The 15992-nt window shown below is 45.4% G+C and overlaps 1 protein-coding gene across 6 annotated transcripts in view; it reads right to left on the bottom strand.

Annotated features, from left to right (window-relative positions):
• Positions 1–15992, bottom strand: part of TRERF1 (transcriptional regulating factor 1) — a 203286-nt gene continuing 187294 nt past the window's right edge. For 5 of the 6 annotated variants that reach the window (XM_079933563.1, XM_079933568.1, XM_079933564.1 and 2 more), the window contains 3 exons: positions 10159–10362; positions 7225–7472; positions 1–3656 (listed from right to left, as the gene is read on the bottom strand). In XM_079933563.1, coding sequence (XP_079789689.1) covers positions 3332–3656; positions 7225–7472; positions 10159–10362 — 777 coding nt within the window. In that variant the 3' untranslated portion in view covers positions 1–3331. The remainder of the gene's footprint in view (positions 3657–7224; positions 7473–10158; positions 10363–15992) is intronic. The other variant, XM_079933567.1, reaches the window with a different exon arrangement.

Here is a 15992-nt window from a genome sequence, read left to right as displayed (position 1 = left end):
GGTTACATCTCTGTTTGATGAATGCCTATCTGTAAGAACTGTAATAAATTTCTGAGGAGGTTAATGACCGGAACCTTTTAAGTAAAATTCTCCTGTCTTGCTTCTGAAAAAAAGTATTGTGGCAATTAAAATAAAATGCTCATCGCTCGGGGAAAACCAATCTAGAATGCCCCAGTTGTTTTTGTTTTTAAGGAATGAACCTTTTGAGGACAAGTCTATAAAACATCTTTATTTACTTGTTACATATGATGTTTAAATATAACTTTGCTTTCAAGCTTCAAACTTTTTTTTTAAACCCCTGGGAAAATAAGACTTTTGGTTCACCTTAACAAAAACTGACCTAGGAAGAAACACTTTTAGCAAAATGTATTATAAAATTCACTAGAAAATACTGTCCTCTTTTTGCCAAAATGTTACATAAAATCCTTATTAAAAATACACACGTTACAAAAGAAAAAAGTATGAATATGCTATACATAGTGCTTTTGATATGGACCAAGGGACCTGCATTCTGGGGAAAATACAGTGAAGCACATTAGATATTATGATGTCAACTTAAAATAGTGCAAACCAGAATAAATTACATCCTAAAAAGGGAAGGCATGCAAGTCATTTCCTACGAATAGAACACAATGAAGCCAGAACAGGAAGCAATCACAACCACTATTTAAAAATGTTTTCCTTTTTATTACATTAATTTTTTTCAAAAATACTTTTCTTTACAATAGAACTCCTAGAAAATATTTACAACCTTCCTCTAATAAAATAGAACAGCAGTTAAATATATTTGAAAATAAGATGGGTTTTTCCATAAAATATATCTTTTAACTTTTTATATACAAGCTTTCTCAAAGAGGTCTAAATTCACTAATGAAAAACTATCTAATAGTAAACAGTAACTGTGTTGAAGACAAACCATTGGGAAGGAAATTTCTTTAGGGTGGGGAGAGATGGGGCGCTGAGGAGCTGAAACACAACACATACATGCAGGCAGAATCACTTCAGGAAAAAAATAAGTGCAATATTTTACTATGAAGTCAATTCTTTACGTTGATATTGTGAAGAAAAATACTAATTCAGGAAAGTGAACTGTCTCATCAAGGAGGAGTTCTTTGGTTATTTCAAGTCAAAAATCCAAATGCTATACTGCATGGAAAATCAAAATTAAATTGTGCATTATATTTTTGCCTTGGCAACTCAGTTTATTTTAATGTTTTAAACTGGAACAGCCGGGCAAGTCTCCAAACAGAATGAGTACATTTGCTTTATAAACATTTTTCCGGGTGTTTGCTCCTTTGCTAGATAAGCTTTCATAGACCCAATAGCAAAACCATTCCAGAATCCCTCTCAGACACCCACAAGTGGAGGCAAGTAGTCACTGGGACAGATGGGATCAGCCGATATTACAGTTGGAATGGTTCTGGAATAGCTCTGCCACAAAGCTGATGCCCTCCCCAGGCAGTTCTGAACTCAGAACATAGAATAATTTGTCAGAAATGGCAGCAAATGACTTTTTTTTCCCCCTAAAAAAAGATAAAGGAAATCTTCAAGACCTCTTTTTCTGAAAACCGAATGGTGGCAATGAAAAGAACCTTTGTATTGATCTTCCGTCCATGGCTTTCCTGAGATTCAGAGGACACTGCCTGCGTGGGGCTGCTGGGGGTCTTCAGTGTGTGCTAGAAGCTTTTGCTGAGACAGCTTAAAGATGCTCCAGTCCTATCCTCATGCTTCCGCTGACATCCTCTTTAACATCAAACTATTACTGTGCCAGCAAAGTGCCCTGGTAGGACTGCCACACCTGCAGGAGCTGGGGCGTCAGAAGCGTCAGCTCTGTGCCGGGGCCGCATCCCAGCCTGAAGGCGCGCGCACTCATTTGCCCTGATGGAGGCCATGGAGGAGTCTGACTCAGCTCAAAAGCCTGAGCTTGATGCCATTTTTGAAGGATTACAGGTTTATTACCTTCAAGTACAAACAGCAACCCTGCCGGCAGGGACAGGAGGAGACATAGCAGGGGTATGTAGCTTGGAGAATTCTAGAAGGGCTTTGGTAAATGACTTTAATGAATTCATTCATTGTTTGAATGTAAACACTGTAGCTGAAGTGGTATCTGAAACCATTTTTGTTGGCCTTTAATGCTATTTCCCTTGTATTTGCCATCAGATTTGTTAGACAACCCTTTTCCTCAGAGTTAGCGTCAAGGTAAACTTCGGTCCAGCACAGGCGAATGACAGCAGAATCCTAGTGAATGAGGTTTCACAGTACTTCCAAGTGGCACAGCATAATTTCAGAACTCCACTGACCATTAACAGTGTGGCAAAAAAGAATCAGCTCTTCTGATCTAGTTTTTGGGCCTCTTGGCATTCCAGGGACTTTAATCTGTGCTCTTCCACCATCCTCCCTGAAAGCAGCCCTGGCAACTTAATAGTTGGGGTTATTTTCCTCCAGACGGATTTCTAGTCGGCTCAGGCCAACTGGAAAAGAAGCATGTGAAATTTAGAAGATCTGAGTTCTTGGAAATCCAAGGGATCCTGCTAACCCATGAATTGGAGTCAACCGGTCTTCACGGAACTGGGAAGAGGACGCACTTGCTCCAGGAATCACCTTCATAGTAAATCACGGCCAGGGAGGAAAAGCCTGAAATGACACAGCACTCAGTTTTCAGAAACAGGCCGAGTGACAGGCAGGGCAGGAAGAAAAATGACTTTCACGTTTGGTCAACTCTTCAAATGACGTGTGTGCTAGAAGAAAGCTGTGGAACACAGGGCGGCCTTTGCTCACTGGAAAGCTACTTCCTAGTATGGTCTCCCGGCAAAGACGCCAAGTTCACTGCAAACTGCGGAATGAGGTCAGCATAAAAATGACTCTTGGTGGGAAAGGATGGCCCAAGACCCCAGCACAAAGAAAGTAGCCTGCTTCACACACACACACACACACACACACACACACACACACACACACACAGACTCTCTCACTCGCTCACTCATGCAAGCTTTGGGATAAAAGGCTACCAGGATGGTTGGCATCTGAAAGCAAAAGAACATGAACGTCAGGTTCATTCCCAACCAGGAATGAGTTCATGGGAATGTAGCCCAGATGAAACACATCTTAAAGTAGGATTGTGCCAATTATTTATTCCCCCCCCAACCTCCCACAAAACAATTGTTTTTAAATAAAAGGAAAAAACCCCGATTTTTTTCTAAACCTGAAAAAAACGACCACTTTTTAAACAGGTAGTTTAAAATGGTTACAAAACAAGCAGGCAGTTCAGCTTTCCTGATGAATGAGGATGGAGACCATGGGTTTTCGCCGTCTCCAAGCGACACACAGGGCTTTAGAGTTCTGTGTCACCCTGAAGCAAAACTGAATCTTGATCATCCAAGAGGAGACCGGTGTCCACGACCTCGGCCTCTTCCATGACGCCTCCTAACTGCTGGACGACGTCGTCGTCGAGGATGTCCACGTCCTTGATGGGTTTGATCAGACTCAGCTGGTCCAGGGGCAGCAGCCCCGGCGGCCCCACCGGCCCCGTAGTCCTCTCAATCGTGGCTGCCATTTCGGCCGCAAAAGCCGCCTTCTGGGCTTTCTGCCTCTGCTGTTCCTCCTGCTGCCTGTGAGTTTTCATGTGTGCATTTCGGCTTTTGATCTTGAAGAAGACTCTATAAAAATGAAGAAAGAGAAGCATGTGAAATTTAGAAGATCTGAGTTCTTGGAAATCCAAGGGATCCTATAGGCAACAGCAGGTGCATGGTCTGCTGTCTGGTTTGGGGTGGCTCTGACAGAGTTCCCATCTCCTTAGCTCCCAAGACCTCCTCCCCTGGTGACCTGTGACCTCTCTTCTCTCCAAGCGTTCCAAGGAAAGGGGATAGGGACAGGAACACATTTACAGTGTGTTGGGCTTTCTCTCTGTGACAACGGAGGATGAATCCTCAAAGTTTTCCTGTCCATCTATGGCCAGGGGCACAAGCGTTTCTTTCCTCCTTATCTTCCCCGTTTCTCTCTCCAACACTGACCAAGCCCTCTCGACCAACCTGAGAATCCCCAAATCATGCTGCCAAGCTCTGTTGGTTCCCACCATAAAACAATCCATCCTTTGCCTCTGGCCTCCTGTCCCTGTCATTCCCATCAAAATTCTAGAGGGTCTGCCTGCACACACGTACAGTGCCTCTTGCCTCCACACTCTCCAACTGGACTGTCATCTCCTCCACTTCAGTCCAAGTGCTTGAGTTCGCTAGTGACCGTGTGGCCAAATCCAACAGCCCCTCTTCTGTCTTCATTGTACTGGACTTCTGAGCTGCACTGACCATTCCTCTTCGCCCAAGATCCCGTCTCGTTTTGGCCATCATATATCATAGTTCCCTCCTGCTTGCTTTAGAATGAAATAGTGGTTCTCAGCTAGGGGGGATTCTGCCTCCACAGGGAATATCTGGCAACGTCTGGAGACATTTTTGATGGTCACAGCTGGGTGGTGGTAGTGGTACTTCTGGCATCGAGTGGGTAGATGCCAGGGATGTTGCTGAATACCCTACAATACAGAGGGCAGGCCCTCTTCCCCAAATAAGGAATCATCAGACCCAAAATATCAGTGTCAAGGCTGAGAAATCCTGGGAAAAGGGGTCTGCCAACTATGGTCAGTGGGCCAAATCCTGCCCACTGCCTGCTTTTGTAAATAGTTTTACCAGAACGCAGCCACGTTTATTTGTTTATGTATCGTCCATGGCTGCTTTTGCACTAACATGGCACATCTGAGTAGTTGTGACAGAGACAGAATGACCTGCAAAGCCTAAAGTATTTCTTTTTTTTTAAAGTTGAGAATTATGTTTTTTTGTTGTTGTTGTTGTTTCGGCTGCGTTGGGCCTTCGTTGCTGCACGTGGGCTTTCTCTAGTTGTGGCGAGCAGGGGCTACTCTTCGATGCGGTGAGCAGGCTTCTCACTGCAATGGCTTCTCCTGTTGTGACTGGCGGGCTCTAGAGTGCAGGCTCAGTAGTTGTGGCGCACGGGCTTAGTTGCTCTACGCATGTGGGATCTTCCCAGACCAGGGATCGAACCTGTGTCCCCTGCATTGGCAGGCAGATTCTTAACCACTGTGCCGCCAGGGAAACCCAGCCTAAAATATTTCTATCTGGACCTTTTTCAGAGCAAGTTTGTCCAGATGTGAGACGGCCTGTTTTTAGAGAGGGAGGGTGGCATAAATATTTATTCCTGAGCTCATAAAGGGAAAAAAACCCCCTGATTTCTAAGACCCCTGTCTTAGAACAGAGTTGATGAATCACCACTGGACATATTGAAAACTGTCTAACGTAATGAACATAATTTCAGCAGCTAAAAAAAGGATTCTGCAAACATGTGCCTGATGTTATTCCTCATCTGGAAAACCATACAAAATATTTCTGCCATAAAAATCTTAACTGGAGTTATGGTAGAAAAAGGTCCCAAGCAACATAAAAACAAGACAAGAAAAACATTTTATGGACGTCACTGAAAGACAACCAGAGCTTGAAATACTTATTTCTGGTTGTTAAAATGTCCTTTGTCGCCACCTAGTGGAATAAGGAGTTGTCGCCTGTTAGAGGGGAGTGAGTGGAGGAAAGATGCTGGTTCCTCTGGGAAGAAACTGGTTGAGACCCTCCTTCCCTGCCTCTCCCACCCCAGGGCAAGTAGGGGGGAGTCCTACTGAGGAGGTTTCCCTATTTCAAGTAAGTAAGCCCGATGATCAATCCAGGGGCTCATTTATTCCTTGCTGACATGAAGATGATATCATGTCCTGGCTCTGAAGGACATTAGAGCCCAGAGGAGGGGACCCACGCCTAAGTCTCTCTCCCCATCTCTGCAGGAAGAGAGTTGCTAGTTCCAACTCACTTTGGCAGGTGCCACTGACCTACGGCTAAGAGCACCTACCTCATCGGGCTTAAGATTAAATTAATCAATACACGTAAACATCCTTTAAAACAGTGCCAGGCAAATACTGAGTAACTGATAAATAACAGAATTATTAAGATGCCTGAAATACACCTGAAATATTCCATGAGGATGAATATTATAAACAGAGGTCCCAGTTGGCCTCATTCATACAACTAGGGATGTTCCCTTGGTAGAGTTTCAGCAGCTACTTCGTGGGCATCTCTCCAGGTAACACTGCACGTTTGAGACACTGGAGGTTACAGGAAGAGAAACTCGGCAAGGCTCCTAAAAGAAGTCACTTATGACAACCCTTCTTGGAGGCAGCCTCACCGAGAAGTAAACTGGAATTCTATACTAGATGCTGTGGGAGGGAACTGTGTGCATCTCACCATCAGTGATAAATAAATAAGCAAACAAAGCAAACCACTAGGCTGGAACAGTGGTCAGAAGCCCAGGCTCTGTACTTGAACACATAGGGGTTCAAATCTCAGTTCTGCTTTTACTGGGGGTATGACCTGGGGCAAGTAAATTTACCTAATGTTCAGTCCTTATTTGTAAAAACAAGGATAAAACAGTATCTGTGCCACATGGAGTTTCTGTGTGGGGATTAAATGATCTCATCTACATGAAGTATGTAACAAAATTAAGTGCTTAGTAAACGTTATTTAATGCTGTTATTACCACCTACTCTCAGTTTCCCCTTTTCATTGTTTTAAATTACACTTAAAACGGCAGAGATGACAAATAGACTTTACCTCGTGAGGCAACTCTGATCAATTGGTTGTGCCAGCTTGAAGCATTAGGATTTAAAGGATTTGAGTCTTATCTTAATGTGGTAGCAAAAAGTATAGCAATTGATTAGTGATGTCTGCCCTGGGTGCAGGAATGAGCAGTACTGGTAGGAAAGCCATCTCTGCCACAGAGTTCCTGATTAGATGTTTTAGAGCCATTCTCAAATCACTCGGCAGGGATGCAAAGAGAGCAGTCAGTACTAGTGAATATGGTTTGGGTGTGAAGGGAAGAGGTGGGAATCAGAGTTCCATCCATCATTTCTGGAAAAGAGTGAAGTTTTGTCACTAGAGATTTGCTCTCTGATGATGTCCATCCTTATTAGGCTTTAGGACATCAGAATGACCATATTCTGAGTCAGAGACAAGGTCCACTCACCATGAGGCACCATGTAGACCCCAAGGATGAAATGAGGAAAAACTGGAGAGTCTGGGTTCTTTTTCTACCTGGAGACACCTCCGACCACCTTGGCCCAGCCCCTACAGAGGCATTATTCATCACACACTTAGATTCAGTCCCTGGCCCAGTTCTACCTACTTGCCACACTCCTTGCAGGGGAAGATGGTGGTGGGGTCTGTCTCGCCGCTGGTGGTGCTGTGAGAGGGTGAGCTCTTCACTGAGCAGTACCCGCTCTGGGCACTGCCAGGCTTCTGCTTTCCAGAGGGAACAGCACCCCGAGCTTTGGTCACCTGGTTGGTGCCACCGTGGATGCGGGCATGGCCGTTCAGTGCCTGTCGGGAGCTGAACACCTGGGGAAGAAAGGGAGTGACATGACATCTACAGTCCTGAAAAGGAAATTAGGGTTATTAGTTACTCATTGGTAGAACATGTGATACTCGAAACAGTGTCTAATGACAAGGCCTAGGGGTTTTACATAAGCAAACTCTGGGCAAATGCCACAGAAAGTAGAGACCGAATACCACAACCAAAAGCGCTGTGCCAGTAAGAAACCCATCACTGTTATAACCAAAGACTAGGGCTCAGTCCACCGCCTCTAGCTCACAGGGAGGCCATGGGCCATTTCCCCTCTGAACACCTTATTTTTTCCATCTGTAAAATGAGAGGGTTCGGACCAGCTTTCAAACTTTTTAACGGCCAGAAGCTACCTTCCACCCCTTTTTTCTTTTCTTTCTTTTTTCCTTTCTTTTCTTTACTTAAAAAAAATCAGGTCTTATTCAAAAGCTCAGAGCAGAGGTACTCTGGCTGAAATAGACAGCCCCCCCAAATTGAATCTATTTGCTCAGCTCTATCTCCCCCCTAGGAAGCCCTCGAACCCCAAGAGACACAGCTTGGAAGACACTGACTAGCTGCTCTGATATATTCTATATGTTATTTCTAAGCCCCAGTCAGTAGCCCAGTGTTGAAGCAACGTTTCCGACCCCGACATTGTGCTGCAGGATGAAAAAAAGGGGAACGACCTGGTCTTTTGAAGGCTGCCATAATGCACGGTTTCCCAACCTCAGTATTACTGACATTTGGGACTGGATGATTCCTTGCTGTGGGGCTGTCCTGGGCATCACAGGATCTTCAGCAGCAACCCTGGCCTCTCTACCCACCAGATGCCAGGAGCACCTCCCCAGATGTGATAAAAATGTCTCCGGACGTTGCCAAATGTTCATGGGGAACAAAATCATTCCCGGCAGAGATCCACTGCTGTAAAGGGATGTAATCCACACCCCTGAATTCCAAGAGCTCTGACTTCCAGATTGCTAAGTGCATCAGCTAGTGGGAGTACCCACCGAACTGTCCAGACACAGATGGTCACTCTGTGTTAAGTTCATGAGTTCTGTTTATAGTCTTGCAGGGAAAAAAAAAAATCTTTCGCTGATTTAGCAACCAAAACCTCCAATGGTTAGGCACCGAATAAAACTAACATGGTTTTTCCCTGTTGTTTTTTAAAGTCACGAAAAAATATTCACCTTGCTGAGCATTTTTGATTGGGTAAAGTAAAAGATGATTTCCTGCTCAGGAAAGAATTTACTGTACACCCAGACTATGAATTGAGGAAGCATCCAATTTCTAAACAAATTCACCAAGGACACTGTCTATTTAAAGTCACATCTCATAGCTAGTGGGAAGCAGCCACATAACACGGGGAGATCAGCTCGGTGCTTTGTGACCACCTAGAGGGGTGGGATAGGGAGGGTGGGAGGGAGATGCAAGAGGGAAGAGATATGGGGATATATGTATACGTATAGCTGATTCACTTTGTTATAAAGCAGAAACTAGCACATCATTGTAAAGCAATTCTACTCCAATAAAGATGTGTAAAACATAAATAAAAAGTCACATCTTAATCATCCCCTAAAGGGAGTGCTGTATACAATACGGCAATGATGGAGTGAAGCGTCCGGCTCATTAAACATCAAAGATAGAAACAAGCTAGCAATTTCTTAGGTTCTCTTCAGAGCTAATGCAAAATGTATGTATCATTTAAAAGGAGTTTTTCATTTTTTCTTAAATGTAAGTCAAGTGAATTTCTGCTTTAGGATCTAACTATTTTAAAGACTGTTGCTTTCTTCATCTAAGTGACAGACTCAATAAGCAGCATTCAATGCACTCTGGAAAACAGTATTATCCTGTGTAACACACAAGCAAGGATAAGCACTAACTTGGGGAAAACAGGGCTTCATATGAAAGGAGCAACATTCTAAGTTTTTGCATAATACCTCTAGAGCTTGCCTGCACAGGTGTGCCCAGCTTTTAGAAACTTGATTTGGGAAAAGCTCAACAATTCAGATGAGTGGGGTACCCGGGGGACTGAGAGTCCAAAGTTAACAATTAAAAAAACATATCCATTAAAATACACAGGGAGCCTTAGATCAGGCCAGTACAGATTCTGTAAGGCCATCCTTTAGTGATCAAATGGTGAACTGGTTTTATTTTAGCTAAATGATGCTTCTAATGTACTTGAAAAGTACTAGGTTAGGTAATTACACAGACACCTTTTTAGCCTGTTTACATGAATAATTTGCTTAGTAAATCTTGTTTGCTTCCCCCCAAAAGTACAAAGATAAACTTTAGCTAAATCTTTGTAATTATGCCATAAAAAGACACTCCTTCTCTGTGGGCTCTCCCACTGCATTTAAATGCATGTCTCCAGGACATGACCTGTGTGACACAGCCCAGGAGGAGTAGGGGGGCACCAAGTAACGAGGAGTGTAAGTTCTGGAGGTCAAGGTCCATTGTAGAGCCTGAATCACATTTTCCCTGAGGGCAGGGACGGACCTGTGTCCTCCAAGCACATGCACAGTGCTCAACAGAGAACACACACTCCAGAAATATCTACGGGCTGAATGAATAAGTAAATGGATGAAAGAAAGAAAAGCATGGCCACATGGACTTCCCTCTGCCAAACTTTCACTGCTGAAAGTACACCTTTTGCAAAGTGCATCATCTCTTAAAGCCGGGCACAGCTGTATGTACGGCTCTCAGGAGTCCCAGATCCCTGGAGGGCGCAGAGACACTTACAGCTCCACAGTTGGGCATTTCACAGATGAAGGAGCCTGAGGGCTGGCCCAGGGCTTGCAGGGGCGGCCCCTCTGCGGAAGCCAGGACCGGGCCTGGTGGTGGCTCTGGAGACTTGGGCAATTCACTCTCCTCTTCTCTCATGGATTTCCTGTCTTCTTCTGGGTCTTCCTCCTCCTCCTGTACCTCTTCATCTTCTTCACTCGTCTGGTGTTACGGCAATAAAAGCAAAAGGGGGAAAATCCCCAAATGGCATGTTTAGTGATGAACAGAACCCAGGAGCTAGGAGAGGAGAGAAGGGCTGGACGCTGGGGCTGCATCGGCTTCTTTGTGCATAAGGAAGGGCTGGCAGAGGCCTCTGGGGAGCGATACGGTTTCTACAAGGTTGGTCATTGGACACTTGGAATTCTGAGGGCAAGGAAGTCCCCCCAGCCCACTTTGGGTTCCCTTATCACTTATAAAAACATATCCTAAGGCAGAGGATTTACAGATTTCTGTAAGTAGAGTTTCTCCCCCTTTAGTCCCACTGACTAAAACACAGGCAGGATACCCCACTTGCAGCAGCTCTGCCTCCCCAGAGCAGTGAGGAGGGTTTTCAAGCAGTAATGACACTGTGGAGCCCCTCTGGACAGAGACTAAAGACCTATCAGGATTTGTTTTTAAAGGTCTTCTAACACACTTCCTTGCAAGATGCCCGAGATATTGATTTGACCTGTGGAAGGCACATGACCCATGGCATTCTGATGCACTTCTTCTCTGTTCTTGTCAGAAAACAGGATCAGAGACTGAACCACAGTGACTCTGAAAAGGAGCAGAAATGGAAGGGGATATTCCCTTTTATTTATCATGTGCTATATATATATATATATATATTTTGGTCTCTGATGATGGTCTCTGATCATGGGCCCTCTATAAAAAAGAATAAGAAAAATATTTCTATGAATAATTATCCTCTTTGTGACTGTGTCCCCTCCCTCTGCTTCAGAACAGCAACAAGGTGCAGAATTAAGCAGAAGGTCCTGACCTTCGTCAAGGTTAACAAGACAGTTAATGGAATAGCCTGGAGGAGGTACCTGGGCTGGGTGGGGATGGGGGCCAGGGATCTAGGAGGCCCTTTTAGTGAACTAACTACCTTACTCTGCAATCTCAGTCCTCACGGGGGTGGGGTGGGGGGAGGGTGTGTGTGTAAGGGATGCTTGCTCCTCCGGGCCTAGAAGGACTGAGGACCAGGGATGGGAATTCCGTGTTACGTCAACCTCATTTTAGCGTCTATTTTACAGCACTTCGTGGTGTACAAAGTGTGTTTGCTGTGTCACTGAATAGGCTGTAAACAGTCCTCCTAGTTTACAAATGAAGAAACAAAAGGGATGTCCCGCTGCCTTCCACCCTGATGGGTCATCTGTCTCTGCTGGGCTCTCTGCATACCCACTGCTTAAAGCATGTGGGCCGGGGGACTTCCCTGGTGGCACAGTGGTTAAGAGTCTGCCTGACAATGCAGGGGGCACGGGTTCGATCCCTGGTCTGGGAAGATTCCACATGCTGCGGAGTGGCAAAGCCTGTGCGTCACAACTACTGAGCCTGGGTTCTAGAGCCCACGAGCCACAACTAGCGTCTGTGTGCCACAACTACTGAAACCCGCACGCCTAGAGCCCATGGTCCGCAACGAGAGAGGCCACCGCCATAAGGGGCCCGTGCACCATGGCGAGGGGTGGCCCCTGCTCGCCGCAACTGGAGAAAGCCCGCGCAGCAACGAAGATCCTATGCAGCCAAAAAACAAAACAAAACAAAACAAAACATGCACATGGTCTGCAGTTTGGTTTACCCCAGACAGTAATGTAACTCTGGGTAAGCCTACAATTCTTAGAACCTGGAAGCCAGAATTTCCAAGAACAAAGATTTCTGAGAGTAGCAGTACCCTGGGATCCAGAAACCACCAGCTTTCTCTCTCCAGTTTGGATTGGGGATGGGAGAGAAAGATAATCCCAGTAAATACGGGCATTTAGCACACTGCTCACTGTTTCAGTATTATCCTTATTTCATATGGTATATATGCATATTTGAGACCATGTATTAACAGGGTATACTTAAGAAATGGTCCCAGTTTCCAGTGGGTAAATTAGGATTAATCAGTAATGATTACATTTGCTGAAAGACTGCAACGAATACAGATGTAGGCTTAGTACATTTTACAGAGTGATTTATGATATAAGCTTACAGATCTCTTACTAGTATAGAATATACAGGTGGATATCACTTAAATGGCCTTATTCTCATATGAATCAACCACCTTCCAACCTCAGAGAATTTCAGGTAAAATCATGTTACGTCTAACTCCACGGGTTCGCTCCATTCCTTTACAGAACTGGAACTCTGGTCTCAGGTACCAGGATATTAAGCGGACGGAGGCCCACAGCTCACCATTTAAAGTAAATTACATGTAACTTTCAATGGCAATGGCACTTATTCCACAGCAGCTGTTATACAATTTTCAAGTTGTTATACAAATGTATACAATTTTCTCACCATGCTATTGTTTGACAGCTCTTAAAAGTTCCATAGAGCCATTAAATTACAGATCAAATTATACTGTCCTGTGATTATATATGTCTCATGAACGTAGACAGGTTTACTTCGAACAGCAATCTACGCATGTTCACAAAATGATTTATCATCAAGTGAAAGTGCTCACCGATGTGACGAGAGATGCAAAGACAGAGGACAAAACCCTAACGTGTAGAACTCTGTATCAACAAGTTGGCCATTTCGTGATGCATCATGAAAGGAAACATTTGGTATTATTCCAAAATTGGCAGAAAAGTGGGCAAGTACAGAGCAGGGAGATGGTTATGTATTACACAAAGTGCTCAAAACCCTGGGTCCAAATAAGAGTTTCTTGAGGAGATTTTTATTTCTCAGGCCCGCAAATGGCATTTGTATTATGAGAAATTTATAAGTTAAAACACAAATGCTCAACAACCCAAATTTCTTCAACGACACAAATTTGAGTGTTACAGTCACTGATGAATGATGATGGTGATGACAACATACTGAAGGCCTGCTGTGAATCAGGGAGTACACACACACACACACACACACACACACACACACACACAGCTAGTTTTCACAAAAATCCTGCACAATATTTTTTTTTCATTAAAAAAAATTTATTTATTTAGGCCACACCATGCAGCTTGCTGGATCTTAGTTCCCTGGCCAGGGATTGAACCTGGGCCCTCAGAACCTCAGCAGTGAAAGCATGGAGTCCTAACCACTGGACCACCAGGGAATTCCCTACAAATTTTTATTTTTTAAACAAATGAGAAATTGGCCAGAGAACGAATTTTCCCCAGAGCACATAGCTGGTAAAGAAATTGAATCGAGATTTAAACCCTGCACCGTCTGCTTCTATAGCCTCAGCCTTAGCTCCTTGCCTGCCTGCACAGGTCCACAGATGCACATCTGTCCATCTGGACACGGCTTAGGTTTTCAGCTCAAACACAAAGCTAAACCTCTCAAAACCATTGAGAACCAGCCGCCTTTCCGTGTCAGAGGGAAGGAGGATGTTCCCCAGGCCCCTTGTCAGTGGATCGCACTGCAGGCAATTCAGGCCTGGGACCATGGGGGAGCTGTGCCCTCGGAGCCTTGACCGCTGTCTTCCAAAGTCAGGTAACTGCCTCAGCTGGTTTCTTTTTCTTTCTTTCTTTTTTTTTTTTGCGGTACGCGGGCCTCTCACTGTTGTGGCCTCTCCTGTTGCGGAGCACAGGCTCCGGATGCGCAGGCTCAGCGGCCATGGCTCACGGGCCCAGCCACTCCGCGGCACGTGGGATCTTCCCAGACCGGGGCACAGACCCGTGTTCCCCGCATCGGCAGGCGGACTCTCAACCACTGCACCACCAGGGAAGCCCTCCGCTGGTTTCTTGAACTGTGCTGAATTTTGCTCACAGCCAGACCCACAGGTTCGCCTTGAGTGGAAGCAGGAGCCTGGGCAGGGAACAGGAAGCTATGGCCAGCACTTCCCTCTCGCCTCCTCAGCAGAGCCCACCTTGGCTCCTCTTCGGCCTGCAAGGGTGGAAGGGCCTGTGACGGTCTCAGGCCAGAAGTCAGGTCACCTGCTGGATGAGCTTGTGCTATGCTGACCTCCTGGCCCCTAAAGAGCAGTCACTCCTCACCCTCCTTTCTTCCCCCCCGTCTCCCTTGAAAAGTCCCTGAGCTGCCCGACTGTGCTCCATATGGGGGGAATATACTCCCTTTAATAAAATATTGAGGAGAGCTACCAAGCGTCCCAGGCAGGCCCAGAGGACAAGAGCAGGACCCCCTCCTAGGACTGTGCCTCCTGCACCTTCCCCGTCCTTGCATGGTCCCAGTTTTTCATGTCCACTTGGCAAACTATCCTCAGAAGGTTGACTGTGTCTTCACAGTGCCCTAAAGGGAGTTGTGAGCTACCACAGTGGCCTTGAATCAAGATTTTCTTGTTTTTGGGGGGGCCTGAGTCATCTCTGCACATTCAGCTCACAGGTCACAAGGTGTGGTTGCACCTGACCCAGCCTAATATCGGCTCCTGGCAAATAAGCCCAAGGAGGTGTGGTGCCTGGGGTGACGTCTTAACCTTTCCTCCTCAGTCTGAGGCTACACGCTGGCTCGGGCCTTTCCACCCACCTGCAAGACACTGCTGGTCCAAGATGGCGCCTGTGCCTAATGTGGTCACACCTTCCTTAGTAGCCCTCCTCCACTCAGAATCTCCTGGTTCACCCCCTCTCTTCCCAGGGAGTTCATAGAGGGATTGTTGCCATGACCCAGAGCGACTCCTACCTGGGGAAAACGTTCACTCATTCATTCAACAAACGTTTACTGAGTGCTGATATCGTGTCAGGCACTGTCCTAGGCACTTGGTAACACCCAAGTTGAAGAGACATCAACTTGATTTGGGAAACCATATCCTCTGATTTTGCTCCCTTCCAAAACATGACTCTGACAGATCCCAGAACATTCCAGAATTGGAAGGGACTTTCCAAATCATCTAAACCATCGGCCCCCTTTTACTGGTCAGTAAGCGTAGGGGCCAGGTCCTAGGTCTCCCAGGCCAGTATTCTTTGCGCTTCCTCATTTACTGTCTATTCTGCTCATTCAGAAAGCAATGCTCTGTGTGACCTTGGGCAAGCCCCTTCCCCTCGCTGGGCCTCAACCTTCTGCCTGAGGACTGGTAGAGCTGGATGAGAGAGAGTCCCCAAAGGCCATATCTAAGACTTTCTGGACCTCATCTCATACTACTTTTAAAGACTCTTGGGGTTCACAGTAAACTTTCTCCTTGTGTATGCCACATCTTCCCACCTATAATGTATGCTCCTGGGGCAGGGGGCAGAGGCCGGTTTACAGCCCCGGGTCACCCACAGCACTGCAGACATAGTGGGAACTCAATTGTTTTTAGTTGATTGAACCAGAAGAGGCCACGTTGCTTTTTTAAACGTTAGCCACAGGTGAGAAAAAGGCTATTCAGATATAAGATATCACTACTTAAGGCAGTCAAACAAAACTCATCATAGGAAACCCTGAATATAGAATACTGCCATTTCTGATCAAAAGAATGGCAATACCATTCTATTCTACAGATGTCTATTTTTTTTTTATATTTGGGTCCAAATATAAATTTATATATGTGTATATATTTCTTAGCTAGGATCAATTCTTAGTTAGGAACTTAGGCTTTGAAGCATTAATGAGTCCAAGTGTTTTTGCACTTCTCTAAGAGGATTTGCATTTGCTTGCTCTTAAGTGTTACACCAGGGAATCAGGCTCAGACAACACACTCACCAGCCTTTTGACCATGGCTAAGTTACCTA

The sequence above is a fragment of the Stenella coeruleoalba genome (genome assembly GCF_951394435.1).
Source record: "Stenella coeruleoalba genome assembly, chromosome: 10".
Lineage (NCBI taxonomy): Eukaryota > Metazoa > Chordata > Mammalia > Artiodactyla > Delphinidae > Stenella > Stenella coeruleoalba.
Note: the sequence above shows the minus strand (reverse complement) of the source record. Positions and strands in the feature narration are given on the sequence as shown.